At 37.3% G+C, this 17170-nt stretch overlaps 2 protein-coding genes across 2 annotated transcripts; both read right to left on the bottom strand.

The window, feature by feature from the left end:
* Window positions 1-26: 26 nt before the first annotated feature.
* Window positions 27-6811, bottom strand: LOC145903744 (uncharacterized). Its single transcript, XM_082991876.1, has 18 exons — window positions 6596-6811; window positions 6478-6517; window positions 5010-6239; window positions 4655-4747; window positions 4344-4594; window positions 4004-4207; window positions 3794-3830; window positions 3632-3732; window positions 3315-3372; window positions 3181-3256; window positions 2852-3002; window positions 2733-2789; window positions 2162-2303; window positions 1793-1968; window positions 1102-1240; window positions 878-1020; window positions 600-818; window positions 27-439 (listed from the first exon to the last, which is right to left on the bottom strand). The coding sequence occupies exons 1-18, from the start codon at window positions 6611-6613 to the stop codon at window positions 263-265; spliced, it is 3312 nt and encodes a 1103-aa protein (XP_082848002.1). The 5' UTR covers window positions 6614-6811; the 3' UTR covers window positions 27-262.
* A 710-nt stretch (window positions 6812-7521) lies between these two features.
* LOC145903734 (uncharacterized) lies at window positions 7522-15624 on the bottom strand. Its single transcript, XM_082991864.1, has 21 exons — window positions 15501-15624; window positions 15336-15431; window positions 14871-15024; window positions 14647-14804; window positions 14452-14589; window positions 14007-14219; window positions 13284-13565; window positions 12945-13135; window positions 12479-12596; window positions 12283-12415; window positions 11616-11806; window positions 11375-11557; window positions 10977-11111; window positions 10581-10760; window positions 9948-10187; window positions 9377-9698; window positions 8938-9158; window positions 8569-8677; window positions 8399-8494; window positions 8273-8334; window positions 7522-8066 (listed from the first exon to the last, which is right to left on the bottom strand). The coding sequence occupies exons 1-21, from the start codon at window positions 15568-15570 to the stop codon at window positions 7525-7527; spliced, it is 3834 nt and encodes a 1277-aa protein (XP_082847990.1). The 5' UTR covers window positions 15571-15624; the 3' UTR covers window positions 7522-7524.
* Window positions 15625-17170: the final 1546 nt, after the last annotated feature.

Below are 17170 nucleotides of genomic sequence, written 5' to 3'. Positions count from 1 at the left end.
TTTTGCTGACAGCAACTATGTTGCTTGGAAATGGTTTAATGACACAATTACATGTAGTTATGTACAGTTGCATGATAAATGAAATGTATAAGACAAAGTGCACTTAGAGATACAGTGATTAAAAACAATACAAAAAAATTAAAATGTAAGCGACTGTTAATTTTGGATGCTGGCTTATGTTTCTCATTGCATGATGACTTTAAAAGCCAAATTTTACAGTGAATAAGCAAAATCAATGATAAAAAAGGCACAAAAACACATTTTATATGGGATAATAATTTTGTTTGTTGACAATTTCTTTGTCCTGAAAAACATCATACAAATGCACAAGGAGTTGGGGGAATTCTTCAACAAATATATTTGCAAACTTGTTCCAACCGTTCTTTTCATCCCATCCAAAATCAACTTTCTCATCCTTTGTAAGATTTCCATGTACTGCCTAAATGGATTTAAATCAACTATCTCGACACCAAACCATTTAAATTTAAATACTATCTAAATGTAGCTTTTTTGTTCCCCCTTTCTTTATTATGAATTGACACACCTTAATTTGATTTTTTAGAATACTTTTTTTGAAAAACCTTATTTCTATCACTTACTTTATGTCGCAGAATCTTAAGAAATTCTTCAACATTGGAGCATTTTCTCACAGGGTGTTCTTTGTCAGACTTTACTGAGGAAGGCAAGTTTTTAAGTGAGACAGAAAAACTCTTGCTTTGGGTGCCACCATCCTTAATCAAATTTTCAGAGTATTTATTCATTTTCTGGGTGAGACCAGGTGTCTTTTTAGCTTTGTCTTCAATGTACATATATACATCCTAAAAGATTAATAATTATTAAACATATACAAACATTATGCGATGCAAAATTCACTAACCCTTAAAAAGAACACTTTTGTTCCTGATTCCCAAAAAGCTGGGTGTTTGGCAACCATCTGAATGCTTGGTCGAGAATCTATCTTGTGTTTTATCATCTCTTCAATTAAATTACTCAACGTAATGTAGTGTTCAGTGCATTTTTCTGAAAAACTTGCATTTAAATATTCAGGAGAAGGAAGGTATTTTTTTAATCAGGTATGATTTTGAACAAAATTATATTCACCTTTAAGAGGGTTTAGATTTGGTTGTAAACCTTTCGTCATCTTATATCTTTGTTCATCTTCATCACCATATGGATGATTTCCATTTGAAGCAACAGAGTAGAAAACCAGGCCAAGACTGTACACATCTGACTTCTTTTTCTGAATAGGATAAATATGAAGGACGAGTATTAATTGAAAATAAATATGATCAGGTGTTCCTGTGATGTTTTTATGACCTAATAATTTTAACCATGTGACTTTAAATTTCCTTATAATATGGCCTACAAACTTTCCCATGTTTTTTATTATAAAACTTTGAACGATTCAGCATTGTATTAATAAATATTCTTTGTGCACATAAAACGCCAGTTGCAATAACAGTCAAAGCTAAAATGATTGTCTGATGTTAAAAGCACTCTTTAGCTACTTGGAAGCTTAGTCAGAACAAGTGTTGAATATTTGAATGTCTGAAAAGCTTGATTTTATAAATCAAAGAAATTATTTTCAATTTATGACTTTGTTGTATTAAATTCTTTTATGACATGACATGTTGGTCTGTTTCGTACAAAAATAATGTGATATCTGTGTGTTTTATGTACATCGAGACTTTGTAAAGAAGTATAACTACTTTCACAAACTCCTAAATCTGCTGTAAACATGTTGCAAAATCAATTCAGTAATACTTTAAAATAAACCAAATGGTTTACATACAAAAACTCCCTTGTAATTTTCTGGAGCAAGAAAAGATTGTTCACTACGTGAAGCACTTCTGTGATATGACTTGTCTTTTGCCAGTTTGCGACAAATCCCAAAATCAGCAATTTTTACAACAACACCATAATGTTCACATGAAAGCAACAAGTTCTGTGGCTTCAGGTCTCTGTGAACTGCATTGTTGCTTTGTTTAGTTACCCATTTTTTAAATTTACATTTCATACATTGAATCAAAAAGTTTGTAACTAAATCTATTCTTACTACTTGTTACTTTAAATTATGTTTTATATGCTTTATCACAAAAGTGTCCTGACAGTCATGTCTTCAAACATACGTTAATATAATTGTTAAGTTCAGGAAACCTACTTATTTCTTTTTCATGGAGGTACATGACCCCATTGGCAGCTCCCTTAAATATTTTGACCAATGAAACTTCTCCCAGAAAAGATTTAACACCCGTTTCAACTAACTTTCCATTTGGATCAAGATATTTGCCATCATAGATGTACTAAAAAATATTAGCAAGGTTTCCAAGGTTAGTAGTAGTAGCTATTAAATCAAAAATTTATGTGTTAAAAAATGTTACTGAAAAATGAAAAAAATCTAAAAAAGTGAAACTTTAAGATGTTTACATATTTTGCTTGTTATGTAATGTGTGGTTTGTGATTTTTTTAGTGGTGAGAAGAAGGCTATTGAACAGATAAAATTAAATATCATTACTATGTTTTTGATAAGTTTGTAACCTGGCATAACCAAAAATGCATATGAAGGCATTTAAGTAAAACTTTTCAAAACTGGTCAAATCTTTTCAAAATTAGTCATACAAAGTATATTGACAAGTAAAAACAATTAACAAAGTTAAATACACATGTCAGTTTTAGCAATAAGTCTGATAGTAACTGATTTTTTAATACAATTTTAATTTGTGTAAACTTACATCATGCACAGAAGTGACACACATCTCCATCACAATGTAGGCAGTTGCTTTAGTATTCTGCAAATTACAGTGTGTTTTTAAACCTTAGGCAACACTACATAAAAACAGTTTCTGCTCACCTCATGACAATAATTGTAATATCTAACAATGTTTTCATGTTTGCACGAGGCCAGAAATTCTGCTTCACGGTCACAATATTCCTCACATGTGTACAATGCAGTGTCCAAAACTTTGGTAACATACAGCTTGCCATCACCTGTTGCACGACATCTATAAAAGAAACAAGCAAGTTTGGTTGCAAAGCCAAATTAGATCATTTAAAAACTTTGAAATGCATTTCTTTCACATTTATGTAGATAAAGTCTCACAATGATATCCCATTATTCATTATGGTTTATACACTTCTACAGGTGTTGGAATGTCGTCTAAATTGGGAAGAATTTATTACTTGTGAATTCTTGATCCAGCAGTTCCCTTTGCAATTTCTTCAAGTTTTTCATAAACAGAAGAAAAAATTACAGAGTCTGCCAAAATAAGGAGCTATATATTTTGTTTCAGAATGTATATACAATTAATACTAACCACTTTTTAACTCAGCTGTAACATTGGTTGCAGTTGCATGGTTTTTGTCTTGTTCTGACTGCAAACAGATTTAAAATTAATTTATATGCAAGTTGCAGAACAAATTTTACTTTTTTTGTATTGTTGAAATTGTAATTTTTGATTGTTTTATTTAAATGCAATTTACATTTTACTGTTCAAACGGGTTCTATGCAATTCAGTTAAGTTTGCAAATATAAAACTACTTCATTGTTTTGTTTTATTTTTCAAAACTGAGCTTTCCTTTCCTTTTTTTTACCTTGTTTTCTTGCATGTAAAATGTGAAACAATAAGCATACCTCAACAAATTGGGTTGTTGGTGTAGTAAATGTATTTACGCTTTCCTCCTCCTTGAGATTTGGATCCACAGTCAAAAATGCCTTGGTCCCACTTAAATTTTCTAAAACGAAATGTTAAATAACTTGTTTATATTGTAATATCCTATTGTACAATCAACATACCAGAATTGATTGTGGCTTGGAAAACCATATGTATGTTCTGAAAAACAATAATGATTTTATATCATATTAAAAAATAGCAGTTTGCAATATTTTTTTAGATTTTATAGTAGTTTACACCTGCAGATTAGCATCTTTACATACAAACAGATTAATATTAATGTATAAATATGCTTTTAAACTTAACCAAAAAATATGTATATAACTATGTACCTTTTGTATATTAAGTTCGGACATGTGTTGAATTTCTGTGTCATTCAAATCTCGTTTGGACTTATTGTAAATTTGCATTGAACTTTCTATTTTTATGCAATTGCACATTATAAGTTTTCTTCCAATATTTTGAGGAAATCTTGGTTTCAGAGCTGTAATGCTTTCGGACTCTAGTCGATTGTTGGAAAAATCAACTGTGTCGATCTGCAGGTAATTATGTAATAACATTGATAACAACATAAACAGGGCAAATAACATTTACAGCAATTATTAGAATGACAGTATATGAAAAAAACAATTTAAGCATGCAACAAATGAGGTTAACACTTTTTAAATTTACCTTGACATGCATTTGCTGCATAGCCCCAACAATTTGTTGGAAAAAAAAGTGGTTTAAGTCACAATCATTCAGCATAAGCAGTTCAATATCAAGTCGGGTTGTTCGCAGACAGTTGCAAAGAGCCTGAACATCATGTTGTAACAATGGCTTTGAGAATTTAAAAATCGATGGAAATTTCTCAGAAAACCTCTCTGACAGATTGCTTCCTCCTTCTAACACAATCTTAAGGAGCAGAAGAGTTGAGTCTTCATCTAAAAAAATTTGCATGTTTTTTTACATTTGAATATAATTCCATTTTATGGAGAACATACCCTCATCCCAATTCTTGTGTAAAAATTTTTCAGACAAATAGTTTTCAAATAGGAGAGGTTTGTTACCAGTTTTACACCCTCCTGAGACATTATCTAAAAGTACAATGTTGGTTGTAAAAAGGAATCATCTTATGTTGAACATATTCAGGCACTCAAACTAAAGTCAAACTTACATAAAAGTGGTAAAATGACCTTGTAAGTTAAAATTTGACTCCAAAGAAGGTTTAGGTAATAGATATATACGATTAAAAAATATAGTTTCTTATTAATTATATAAAAAGGTGTTGTGTTTAGATTGCTACTCTAGTTAAATTTTAACTAGGCAAAACACATGGCTAACTTCATAAAGACGTACCACAAATGGGATGAAACAACAATCCTGCAACAAATCTTATGATCTGAGGATTGATTTGGTTATTTAACCACTCTTGGAATGATGTATCATCCAATTTGAGCGCATGACAAGCTGCCAAGAAATCCATCAAAATTTTGTCAAAGAAACGAAGCCGAATGTGTTGGCGAATTATTTTATCTTTTTGGCATTTTGTTCCAGGAGTTGCTACAATGAAATCTTGAATGGCTTCCATGTCCAACTGGATTTCATCCAGTAGCCGGAATGAAAACCAGCATGAACCAGAGCTTTTTACACGGTATGCCAACTCTTTTACCTTATCCAACTTATCGAATAAGGAAGATGAACGAGAATGAGAGCTACTGTACATGTTCTCCACAATACCACTCATCCAAGCTGTCAAGGTGTTGTACTTGCCAACATTTTCAAAAATAAACTGCAAATAACTGGGGTTTCCACCAACAAAAATTAGCTCTTTTCCACATTGTGAAAGATTTTTGCAATTGGCTTCTTCTGAAACATGTGAAAGCATCAAATTTTGAACCCAAACATCACTAAGAGAACTAAGTGCATAGCAAGCATCTGGGCGATATGACTTGTGTAGACTCAACATGCTGGAGTATCGTGAAGTAAAAACCCTGTTGCTGTTTTTTAGTAATTGGCCATTTAATAGATTGCCCACTACATGCCAAACTGGAGCCCGAGTGTGGTAATCATACTTTGGGGCAGCATGCCCCATGTTTTTAATCCACCAATCAGCTTCATCACATGCATCAAAAATTATTAAAAGCCATTTTTGGTTCTCTTGAAACCAGTCAAATGCACATTGCTTTTCACTTTCTGAAAGATCAGGGTTTTGAAAATCGATTAAAAGTTCCTTTAAAGTTATTTCTTTTTTGTAATTCATATTTGCAAATTTTAGCAGAATGCAAACACGATCTTCTGTTGGATCAGAGTAATTTAGTGCAAGTTGTTTTACAATGGTTGACTTCCCTGAACCAAATGGACCAACTATAGCTGATAATGAGTGTTGCACTAAATCTTTACAAACTTCCGATAAATTTTGTTTGTTATCTGAGGTTTTATTTTGCTTTAAATCTTCAAACTCTTGCAATGGAGAACATTCATAAAAGTTGACCTTACGAATTCCTGGAAAGCATTCAGTTTTTACCAGTTCGTCAAGTTCATGTGAAATCTGCAGTTTTTGAGCTTCCATAACTTTTTCCAGAACATCTAATAAAAGAAAAAACTGATTTAATGTCTGCAATATACACAGTAAGAAGTAATTGTGAGTATCTAAAAACATTCTGCATTAAACAAGATGTTCAGCTAAATGCACAGTTTGTACAAAAACAAGCAAAAAACTTGGTCAGCATTCAAACTACCTAAGATTAATGCCCAAGTATGCAATTTCACAAAAAGTCTAATATTCTATTTTACAAATACATATCTTTATTATTTACAATCGTACCTGGGTAAACCTTATTTTCTTTGACAACTGTTTCTGAGTTCTGCAAACATACATTTTTAGACTATACCTTTTTTTAGAAAAAAAAAAACTTCCAAGCATTGCAGATCTGTTTCCATACCTTACTAGATGATGCCATGTTCTTTTGTACAACACTTTCTTGATTGAACAGTTAAACAAAATCACAAATTTTGCTTCAAAGGAGTGTTTTAATTAAAAAAAATTCAAAATATACACTTTTTATAAATTATTCTCTTGCTCATGCCAATGTTTTTGTTGTGTTGCAACAAATGGATTTTCTGGTATCTGCAATCAAATTAATGCAAAAACCTTTCAAAAATAGCAACAGAATTTACCCTATATCTCCAGAGTTACTTTAACCTTCAGATTTTATTTAAACTGTGAATAATGAGCACATACCCTCAGATTTTGCTATTTTAATTCACTAAATAAAATTATTAGATACGAAAGTTGTTGAGTAATGTAAAAAGGGAGCACCATGGCCCACATACTCTATATCTCCAGAGTTACTTTAACCTTCAGATTTTATTTAAACTGTGAATAATGAAAACATAACCTCACATTTTGATAATTTTATTTCACTAAACAAAATTATTAGACACTAAAGTTGTTGAGCCATTTAAAAAGGGAGCACCATGGTCCACATACTTTTCGTACAAATTAAACACTATCAAGGAAAGTCTCTTGCCGAAATTACAGGTTTGTTTGCACAGGTAAAAGAGGAACTGAAATTTAAATCACGTGAATAGGAAGTGAGTAGCATGGCACGATTTTTGCACATTGCACTGTACCTGTGACGCTGCAAACCTCTAAATTAACAGGTACATATATTGCAAACACGACATGATCATCAAAAATATGTTTTGTAAAAAAATACGTAGGGTAGGCGCAACGCACCTGCAACGCAAACAAAGAATCGGAAAACAAACTTGAGGTGACCTTTGGTTGGTAAATTTTCTTTACCCATTGTTGATCCCAACTTGAGCTGCCGTGAAAATCGAAAGTCTCTTCTGCTTTGTGAACGCTCTTCTATAGATTGGTGCTCGGCACGAAGGTCGGCTGTCCCAACTTTGCGCCAGGTCCACGACTGCGCAGCGCCATCTCGTGAAACATATTTAGCTTCTGTCGAAAATCCTGTTTCTGTTCCTCGCTGACGAGCTCGTCGGGGATTGCCGGGGTAAGAGGTGGGGTCGGTGGCGGGGGCGGCAAACTCCCATCTTCGTCATCGTCGCTGAACTCCTGGCCTCCCATTGTCGAAGTTTCGGCGTCCGTGCTTTCAAACCCGGTAAAGGACGAGTTCATTCTTGAAATCTTGCGACCCCGATAACGCAACTTTCCGGTGGGTGTGTCTACCACGAATTTTCCCTCGTTGACTCCCGTGGCCATGGAAGAAACGCTGCTGGCTGTCGATTCGCTGTCCGATTCTGGCCCATCGTCTATTGGCTGAGCAACAGGGTTCGGGTAGGAGTTACTTGATGACCTCCAACGTTCCAGTGCTGAATGCTCGGGAATAAGGTCTTCGTTGACTTCCTTATTCGCATCGTTGTTAAGTGGAACTGGGTCGCTTGGATCTTTCAAAAGAGAGTCGATTGCAAAAAATCTTTAATCTACTTTCACTTGAATGTGATCGCACAAGTTTAACACGTTCCTGTCGTGTTAAAAAAAACTTGTTGTAATAGATTTTGGGTGTTGCAGTCGTTGAAAACAAGCTGATAAATACAACATCAATAGATTACCAGACTCATATTTAGGCTAGGCTACTAGCTTAGTTTGTTACCTGATGACTTTCCTTCTTGAAAGGAAGTACTTGCAGCTTCACCGTTGTTGTAATGTATGGGCCTGAAACCACGACATTGTCAAAACGGAAGAAACAACAGTATTTGATTAACCGCACAATAAATACCCGGAAATGTCCTTGTTGGCTGCAACCAACTTCGTTGAATCATTGGATGTTTTCTCTTTTTCCTCAATCTGTTTGTCGAGGTATTTATCCGTGCACCTTTGGTAAAACCCGCAGTTATAATATTTAGTAACGTTTGTGCTAAAAAGTCTTGTGAAAAAGGGTCTTTTTACCTTGCAACACCATAAAGACAAACACCACACAATAGTGTAAACACAATTCCCGCTATGGCAGCAATGACAAGGTACAAAGTTAAAGGTACAGGTGGCGTTGCGGGAAGACCTGAAAGTTGGTAAATTCATAATTGAAATTTGCTGATATGTTTAACTTCAAATAGTAAATTGCCACAGTTTCATAGCGTTACATTCAAGATCATTATGAAAAAAATAACTTTTCGCTTTAGGTTCGTGTTAAGAAGAAATGAAAAGCAGCAGTTTGATCACCAAATTTTGTTTTACATTTGACGAGCGGCGGATATTGCTAAACCTCAAAAACGCATTGTCAGAGTAAATAAGAAACATTATATATAAATAAGAACTCACCAACCACACTGATGATAACAAACCCCGCTAGGTTGTTAGAAATTTCACCCAACTCTTGACCACCGGTGAATTTAATGAATGACCCACCGCCACCAGAGTAACCCCCAGGGGGTCCACCTCCCCCACCACTGTATCCCCCGCCTCCGCCAGATCCGCTCATGTACCCTGCGCCGCCACCCCCGAACCCCCCTTCCGAGAATAGAAACGCCGAACGTTCGTATCTGAGTTGAACAAAGGAGGTTGTAAATTTTTTGTATTTCTTACTTGCATAATAATATTTATTAGATGCAGTTCCAAATTTGTATTAGATAATAATATAATAAACACCTATGGTAAAGTGAAAACCAAGTTTGCGTCAGGGGGTACTTGATTTACTCTGACAATGCGTTATATCGGTTACTTCTCAGAGTTACAATATTGCTTTGTTCATTCTTCCCACCTTCCTCCTTGTAAAGGCAGGTAGTCTCCTAAATCGGCCTCCTCAATTGTTTCACCGTTGCCCCTGTTTGGGAAATATCCGCAGGCAGAAAACGTCCTGTCACCGGGTCGGATCACGGGAGGCGCCTGCGCATACCCATCCATTCCAGCCCCACCGCCAGTCCCAACCTCGCCACCGACCCCGTGGGGACTTCCCACTCCGTCCCACATACCCCCGCGACCGGTTTCTATGCCAACGTACGATGCGTTGCCGCCATCATAACTCAGTCTTCCCGAAGATTGATTCGTGGGAGTCGAATCGAAAACGGCGCTGCCTGCTCCACCTGCGTTTAAGTCCATGTATATATATCAATTAATAGATATACTGATGCATATTATTCCAAAAACATTACCCCAATTTTTTTGAGAAGTACAAGACTGTAAAACCACTTGCGTAAGGCCAATATAAAATTTCTCGCAACCAACATAAATAAAAGGTCTCATGTGGATTGGGTGCTGCAGTAGGTTACCGATCGAATAGTAACCCATCACGTAGTCCACCGGTCTTTATTCAATATAAAACATCATCATACCTGCCACAAGCATAACTTGACTTGCGTCAATATCGGCGAAACCCTGGTTCTCAACATCGTCGGCAACAACGTAAGTCGCTCCCGCGCCGCCGTGTAACATTGTACCGCGACCCCTGCCAACTTGACCAACCGCTATGTGCAGACGATCGCCCTCTTTTAGTGAGAATAATCCCGACACAGTTGCTCCAAGACCTCCAGGACCCTGGTAACCAGCACCAGCTGCCACAATCCGATAAAGACCTGGTGGTGAAATAGGTGGAGTAATATGAATATTGATAAAAAGATTCCTGTCATGTACAAAACAAATACAAAGACAGTCGTTAAAGAGCTTTCGGAAGAATAATTACAATAACAAAACAAAAAATGTTTAAATTAGGCTGACATACTAACTTTCTGAACATGGTTTATGAAATTATAAGTTATGCAAAACAGTAACAAAATACAGCTGTTAAACTAATTACATCACATCAACATTTTAAGGTATTTTTCATCCAATTGTCATGAAATGATTTGGGTTATTTCGTTTCTGTTATCAATTTTTGTTATTAAGAATAGGCTTCAATTGATAAAGGAGCGTTACACAATCACTACGCCAGTGGTTTGTGACAGATTGGGAAACCATGTGTATTTCACCTTCGACCGGCGCTCTCCATCGTTGGATTCCATTCTTCACAATCACGAGATTCTCAAGACTCGTTCCCTTGTACGCGAGATCGCACAGAGATTGAAGAGGTCCAAACCTTCCTGTTCTTCTGCATGTTGAAAACGTCCACCTCAGAGATGGGTAAGGAAAGTGGTCGTTGTACGGGTCCCCTGCACAGTTCAGAAATTAGGTTTGGAAATTTAGTATGAATATAAGTAAACGACTAATAACGAGATTTTAAACAATGTATTTAGTTACTTGGGTGAGGTTCATTTCACAAATGTTTCACACAAATTATTTTTATCGCGAAATTTGTGTTGAATATTATGACCAAGAAAATTCATCTGCGTTCGTCGAATATAACATATTTGGCAAAATAACAGTACATGTTTTGACGTTGATTGAGTTGACTCCTGGTACCACCATACTCCTCCTCCTCTGCTGTCCTGACAACACAGCCGTGGTGATGTTTATTCTGAACGTCGAACCTTGTGCCAGATTTAAGTCGTAATAGGTTTGATCTACGAAAAATAAGAAAACGACCAAATTATCACGTGTACGAAAAGAAAATCCATGCATCTGTGACAATTCTGAAGCAAGCCTTGTTGAATAACAGGCGAAACGTCGGTGAATAAAGTTACGTTTTATCTTTGCCAGAAGAACAGATTATTAAGTTACAATATGCCAGGCAGCAACAAAAACATTATATTCTGAAGCAGTTTCTTTAGGTAAGATTTAAACTGAAATGAAAATTTGTTGTGATATGTTTTATTTTTCCACCCACTCTTTGATATTTCGATGGAATCTTCGACACGATAATTCTTGGACCCGTTTCTACTTTGCCGCTTCTCAACATCAATGACGTATTTGTCGATCTTGTCAGGGTTCAAGCCAGGTTCGTTCCAGGCCAAACGAACACTGTTCAGCGTTACTTGTTCCCAGAACTGGACACTAGGAAAGTTGGGCTCTACAATTTAAATACACATTAGTCATTCGCAATTTTTTCGATAATTTTTCTGCGTTACGTGTAAGGACTGTGATTGGGCCGGCGGGTGAACTGGACGTGACGTCATCATATGAAGTTGCGGGAGAATTGCAGAGACTTCCGGCGACAGTTTTAATTGTGATCTGATAAGCGGTGCCAGGTTGAAGGTTTCGTAAAGTCACCTGCTGTACGTTTTGGCCCTTGTTTTGACAAGTGCGGCTGCTGTTCTTGCTACAAAACCATAAAATCAAAAAACACGTAAGACACGTCAAACAATAATATATGTTAGAAGTAGTTGATAATGCATTGAGGAAAGCGCCTTTTCGCATCTTGAAGCAATGGTAAACTACGTAACATGATTTGGGGAATTGTACAGGTACTCTTCCTGTGCGCCGTTTTTGAATTTCCAAAGGAGTCGCGTAACAATTTAAACGGAGATAAATAACAGGTTAGGTCAGCCTTCTGTGACCAAAAACTATAAACAATGGAACAAATCGTCCTAGAGGATGTTTAATTGTTCGTCGATAATATCGAAAATCTTTTCAAAACGCGTCGCACGCGAAATGTTTGAAAACCGCTGGTATATTACACGAAAGAAAAAATATTTCCGCTGTGGAAAACTATCGCTGCTCATATCTATTGGCATCAACAACGAGAGATTGCATCCTTGTCTGATTAGACTTTTATCATTAGAGTCTCAAACTTACGGAGATTTTTCTGGGTAATAGTCGATGACGTAATGCGCTCTTGCAATCCAGTATAGTTTTGGGGGAACTCCCCACTTTAGATAGATCGTTCCCCTGGCTGACGAACCTTCGAAGTTGACTGGGGGAGGAGGCACTGAACAATCAAGAAAAGTACATTGAAGGTCTGCACCATAGTGACATGACATAAGAATTTTACCTGTTCTTGCAGTGACTCGACTTGAAATTGACGTCATGTCTTTGATTGGACTCATCCGACTTAATACAGTAACAGTGAAATTGTACAACGCCCCAGACTTCAGGTCGGTAATATAATGCTGCAAAAATGTAAAAATAAATAAAAACTGACTTAGATGTTGTAATCTGCATATTAAATTAACTGTTTGTCCTGGTAAAATGAAATTTATCTGAGACGGATAGATCTATTCATCCACATGCAAAATTTTACAATATATTTGAAGTATCCGAAAGTTTGTCACCAATTTGTCTCGCGTCGTACCAGCATAAAGTAAAAAAACAATTGTTTTGCATGATACAATGGTTAGCATACTTTCAAGTTCCAAGGGCGTCGCATAACAAACTTACACGATAAGAATTGCTATTGAAAAAAAAATGCATGTATCATAACATTTGATTACGTAGTCAAAACAACTGTGATTACTTACGTTGATGATTTGGTTGACTCCTGTGTTGTTCAAGGCAACTTCAGACGATTGTAATGGTCGCGTATTGTTATCTGCTGTTTGGTACGTGACGTAATAATGACTGTAGAAACTGGTTGACGGAAGCGTAAACTGCACAGATGCCATTTCTTCGCTGAGTTCGACCACGCTCACATTGCGTGGAACGGACGGAACTGAAAACATACAAGTTTAAACACGCCAAATTGTTACAAACATCCATAAGGATTCGTATGCTTTTTTTATTGATTCATTTATAAGTGACAAGCAGCTCACTGACGGAATAAAACATTGAGACAAATGATTGGCATGACTCGAGTGTACCTGTCCTGGCGTAGCCCTCATAATATTCCGAAACCCTTCCAAACTCGCTGTCGTTGCGTTCGGCCGCAATCCGTATGACGTATAACGATCCAGGGTGTAAGTTGTTGAGGGTTATGTTCTTGCTGGTGGTCGTGAAATTCGACGAACCATTTTTTCCGTCGACCCGTGATACAATAAGCCGATACCCGGTGACGTTTTCCGCGTATTGCGAATCCTCCCAGACCACCGACAGAATGGTTTCGCTCGCCAGCAGTTTTCTAAACTTCCCGGGTCCAGGAACCTCTGCAAGGAAATCACACGGTACAATATGCTTGTTCGTATTCGATAAAATCATCGCGTATCAAACCAATGCTAAAGGAAAATTCGGTGATAGCACAAAGAACTACTTATTCTGGAACGCTGTGTGGAGTCCCCGAGAGTGGGATGCAGTCGGTGTGGGCCTATGCCCGCCTGGGGTTACCATCAATAGCAAAAAAGTATCCTCAAACCCAATTGTTTGGTTTTAAAACGAACGGATTTCAACCGATAATGTTGTAATCTCCATAAAAAAGGTCCTCGCACCGGCGCCTTTTTTCTTTCAAGGTATCCGACGTAACCATTTAGCTACCTATTATTGCTAATTTATGACGAAGTACAAGGTTAACAATGAGCGTTGTGACGCCTGAATATTGTGTTCTAAATCTACTTGTCCTATAAAATCACGTTTTTATCAAATTTGCTTACTTGTAGTCAGATTCGATTTGACAATATGACTCTTCGTTGGGTCCACCCCAACATCGTTGTACATCACAACATCAAAAACGTATGGCGCCCCGAAAACAATTCCTTCAACGGTCAAGTTATCCTGTGGCGCAACATTTGATCCCAAAACAGTTCGAACATACGTCACTGTCCTATTTTTTCGAGGGTATACTGCCTGTTGAGAAACAGTCAAGCCTGGAAAGAAGGGAATGATTGTATAGGCTTCACGTTTCTATCCATATACAAACGACATATTGAAAGCCTTCGCAGAGGTGTGATTGTTAAAGGTTAGAAAATTACAATGGCCTTGTTGTGTTGTTTTTTTTAATATTAGTTCAAAATGTATTCTATTAAAAGATCAGGAAAATCTTCACATTTTAAATCTATCAATTAGAGCGCTTTTTTGCACACACAATGGTGGACTCACCTTCAATGTAATAAGTTAGAACCGCTCTGTTGTATTCATGACCACGAATTTCTTGTGGCACTCTATCCCACGTTACAAACACGTGTGTCCTATTGCTGGAAGACTGCTTCACTTTTAGATTGGATATTGCAGGTGGCTCTAAAAGGAATGACAATAAAGTATAACCCACTATTGGAACAAAACAAAAAAACTTACTGGTTCTGGCCCGTTGTGTGGCCGAAGGTAGTGATATAACTCGCCTGTTTCCATTAATAGCGATTGATCTCATTCGAATGCTGTACAGCACTCCCGATCGTAGTTTAGACAACTGCAGGGCATTCGGGTTCGAAGTCTTGGTAATAGTTTTACTAAACCTGCACAAACATACGACAATATTGTCTAATTCCTCAATCAACGATGTAAAGTGGTTTGCAGCTTACCAAACGTCACTGGATGCGGCACCTTCTGGTTTGTACTCCACGAGAAAATGCGAAAACCTTGGGTCGGTTCTATAGTTTGGGGGTGGTGTGTAACTCAATGTAAGCTGGTTGGTTGTACCTCGCACTTTTGTAATGCTGGTCGGAGCAGGAAGGTCTAAAGCACGAAACAACTCATCATAAGTACCATAGTAAACAACATACCCGTGCTCATTGCATATTTAGAGGGAAAACAGATTGAACTAATTTCCAAGTAGGCCCGAGTAGTATGGGTTATATCATTGTAATATGACAGCTTGTCGGGGCGTTGACATAAAAATATAAATCACGACAGTTTCATTGATACTTTGTTTTGACTCATAACTGCCCTAACATGTTCCTTTAAAATTAAATGCAAACACAAGTGTCTACCTTTTGAAACAATAACTCATAACGCATCGAATTGTTCAGTTACAACAAAATACTAACTTGCATCCAGTATTGTCGCTGGAGCTGGAGTGGTCGTGGTTCCAACCGTTGTAGTTTGTGTGCTGGTAACATTACTGGTAGTGTTCGAACGGAGGACTGCAAATATTTGATAAACTTCATATTGTTTCTACTTTGCGCCAAACATCTACACATCCTTACACTTACCAAGATCTTGCGCATCGGCGGGCAGCCTAGCAAGCTCCAGAAAAACAAGAAAACACACCAGTACAGACATTCCTGACCAAACTTTACGCAGCAACGGATAAAACTACACTCCTCATTGCTGGCGAATTTTCAAAGACGCTTCACAACTCGATTGCCGCAGGCATTTTATCAAGTACTTACAAAAAAATGTGACAACAGCCTATTGGAACCTTAGATGATGACGTCACAAAAGGAATTAAGTACAGGGTTATCTTTTCTTTGTTTGAGACTGTCAATGAATTGATAAGGTCTTAAAGCCTGTGCAACAACAAACCTTAAATGACTTGCATTTTTACAATCACGAGCAGTGAGACTGAACCGAATTGTATTAGCGAAGCTTTCAACGCGAAAATACTGCGACAGGTCATTAACGTAGCGTGCATGGGATACGCCATGGCCACTGCCTTGAATAACAAAACGAAATTTTCTAAGGTCGAGGTTCGCAACGCTGGCGACGACACAAACAACAACGTCGAACACATTTTGACCTAACACGCTTGGCGTCGAAAGAGACCAAAACCCGACAGTTGAGCTTGGAAGAGAAAAAACTGCAGACGAAGTTCTTTTGTACAGCAGCTTGAAAAAGAATCAGTCGTCGATGGTAATGACCACGCGGTCGCTGCTCTTTGCCTGGGCGTTGGCGGCGGCCAAGATGGCTGCGGCGGCCTTCGCGGCACCCGCGTGTCCGCCAGATGACGCCGAAGAGCCAGGTTCGAGGCTCACTTCAGACGTGTCGCCGGATTCGCCGACGAGTCGCCTGGTTGCTGTGGCCGGACGACCTGTGGTATAGCGGCTGTGGATAAATAATGGGATGCAAATCAGGCGTGTGCAAATGAACGATATGATAATTCAAACATGACATAGAAATTTGAAAGTAAACACAGGCAAATGACGATGGGGTGTTGCTGTGTTGAAACAAGACAGTTGTGAGGCAAACTTCGCTCTTATAATACGGAATTGTGTATGATAAATATGTAATAACAAAATTTGCCGCATGCGTCTTACATATTTAGTACGAATGACAAGAAGAAACATATAACAAACATACTAAAAACACAAGTCGCTACCTCTTTATTAACCCTCTTTTCAACAACGATACACATTTGTTTGTGACGTAATAACGTTGATGATAAATGTATTTCATTAAAATTACAGTCATCTTGTAACACCGTCCCTCCTGTACAATCGTACCCATTTATACATTAATCGGACCAGTACTTTAGCTTGTACACCTCGAAACATACACATATCTCTACGCACTCTGGCGGCGTTGGCGGCAAGAGGGGGTACCAAGTGCGGAATCGTACGTAACCATGAAGAAGACGTCACAGAGACTTGAAATTTGGTACAAATTATAACAAGGGACATATAACAAACATACTAAAAACGCAAGTCGCTACCTCTTTATTAACCCTCTTTTCAACAACGATACACATTTGTTTGTGACGTAATAACGTTGATGATAAATGTATTCGATTAAAATTACAATCTTCTTGTAACACACGGTACACAAAATGTTTATCCATAAAAACCTTCCATTCACGGTCCGACTATCCATCTTACCAAAGTCTTGACACGCAAACAAACTAAACGTATCTATTGCACTGCCGAGTTCATAATAGATTTATTTA

This window comes from Ascidia mentula, chromosome 1 (genome assembly GCF_947561715.1).
Source record: "Ascidia mentula chromosome 1, kaAscMent1.1, whole genome shotgun sequence".
NCBI classification, from domain to species: Eukaryota; Metazoa; Chordata; class Ascidiacea; order Phlebobranchia; family Ascidiidae; genus Ascidia; species Ascidia mentula.
The sequence above is the reverse complement of the archived record's forward strand: the minus strand, read 5'-3'. Positions and strand labels throughout refer to the sequence as shown.

Excerpts from the sequence above, each read along its gene's own strand:
- LOC145903744 (XM_082991876.1), bottom strand. Across the intron at positions 3,733-3,793 it reads CCAAGCCACAATCAATTCTG|AAAATTTAAGTGGGACCAAG; the intron begins GTATGTTGATTG and ends ATTTCGTTTTAG. Across the intron at positions 1,969-2,161 it reads CCTCCATGAAAAAGAAATAA|TTCACAGAGACCTGAAGCCA; the intron begins GTAGGTTTCCTG and ends GCAACAATGCAG.
- LOC145903734 (XM_082991864.1), bottom strand. The coding sequence starts at position 15,570 with ATGTCTGTACTGGTGTGTTTTCTTGTTTTTCTGGAGCTTGCTAGGCTG. Across the intron at positions 15,025-15,335 it reads AGCGACAATACTGGATGCAA|ACCTTCCTGCTCCGACCAGC; the intron begins GTTAGTATTTTG and ends TTCGTGCTTTAG. Across the intron at positions 11,807-12,282 it reads TATTACCCAGAAAAATCTCC|CAAGAACAGCAGCCGCACTT; the intron begins GTAAGTTTGAGA and ends ATGGTTTTGTAG.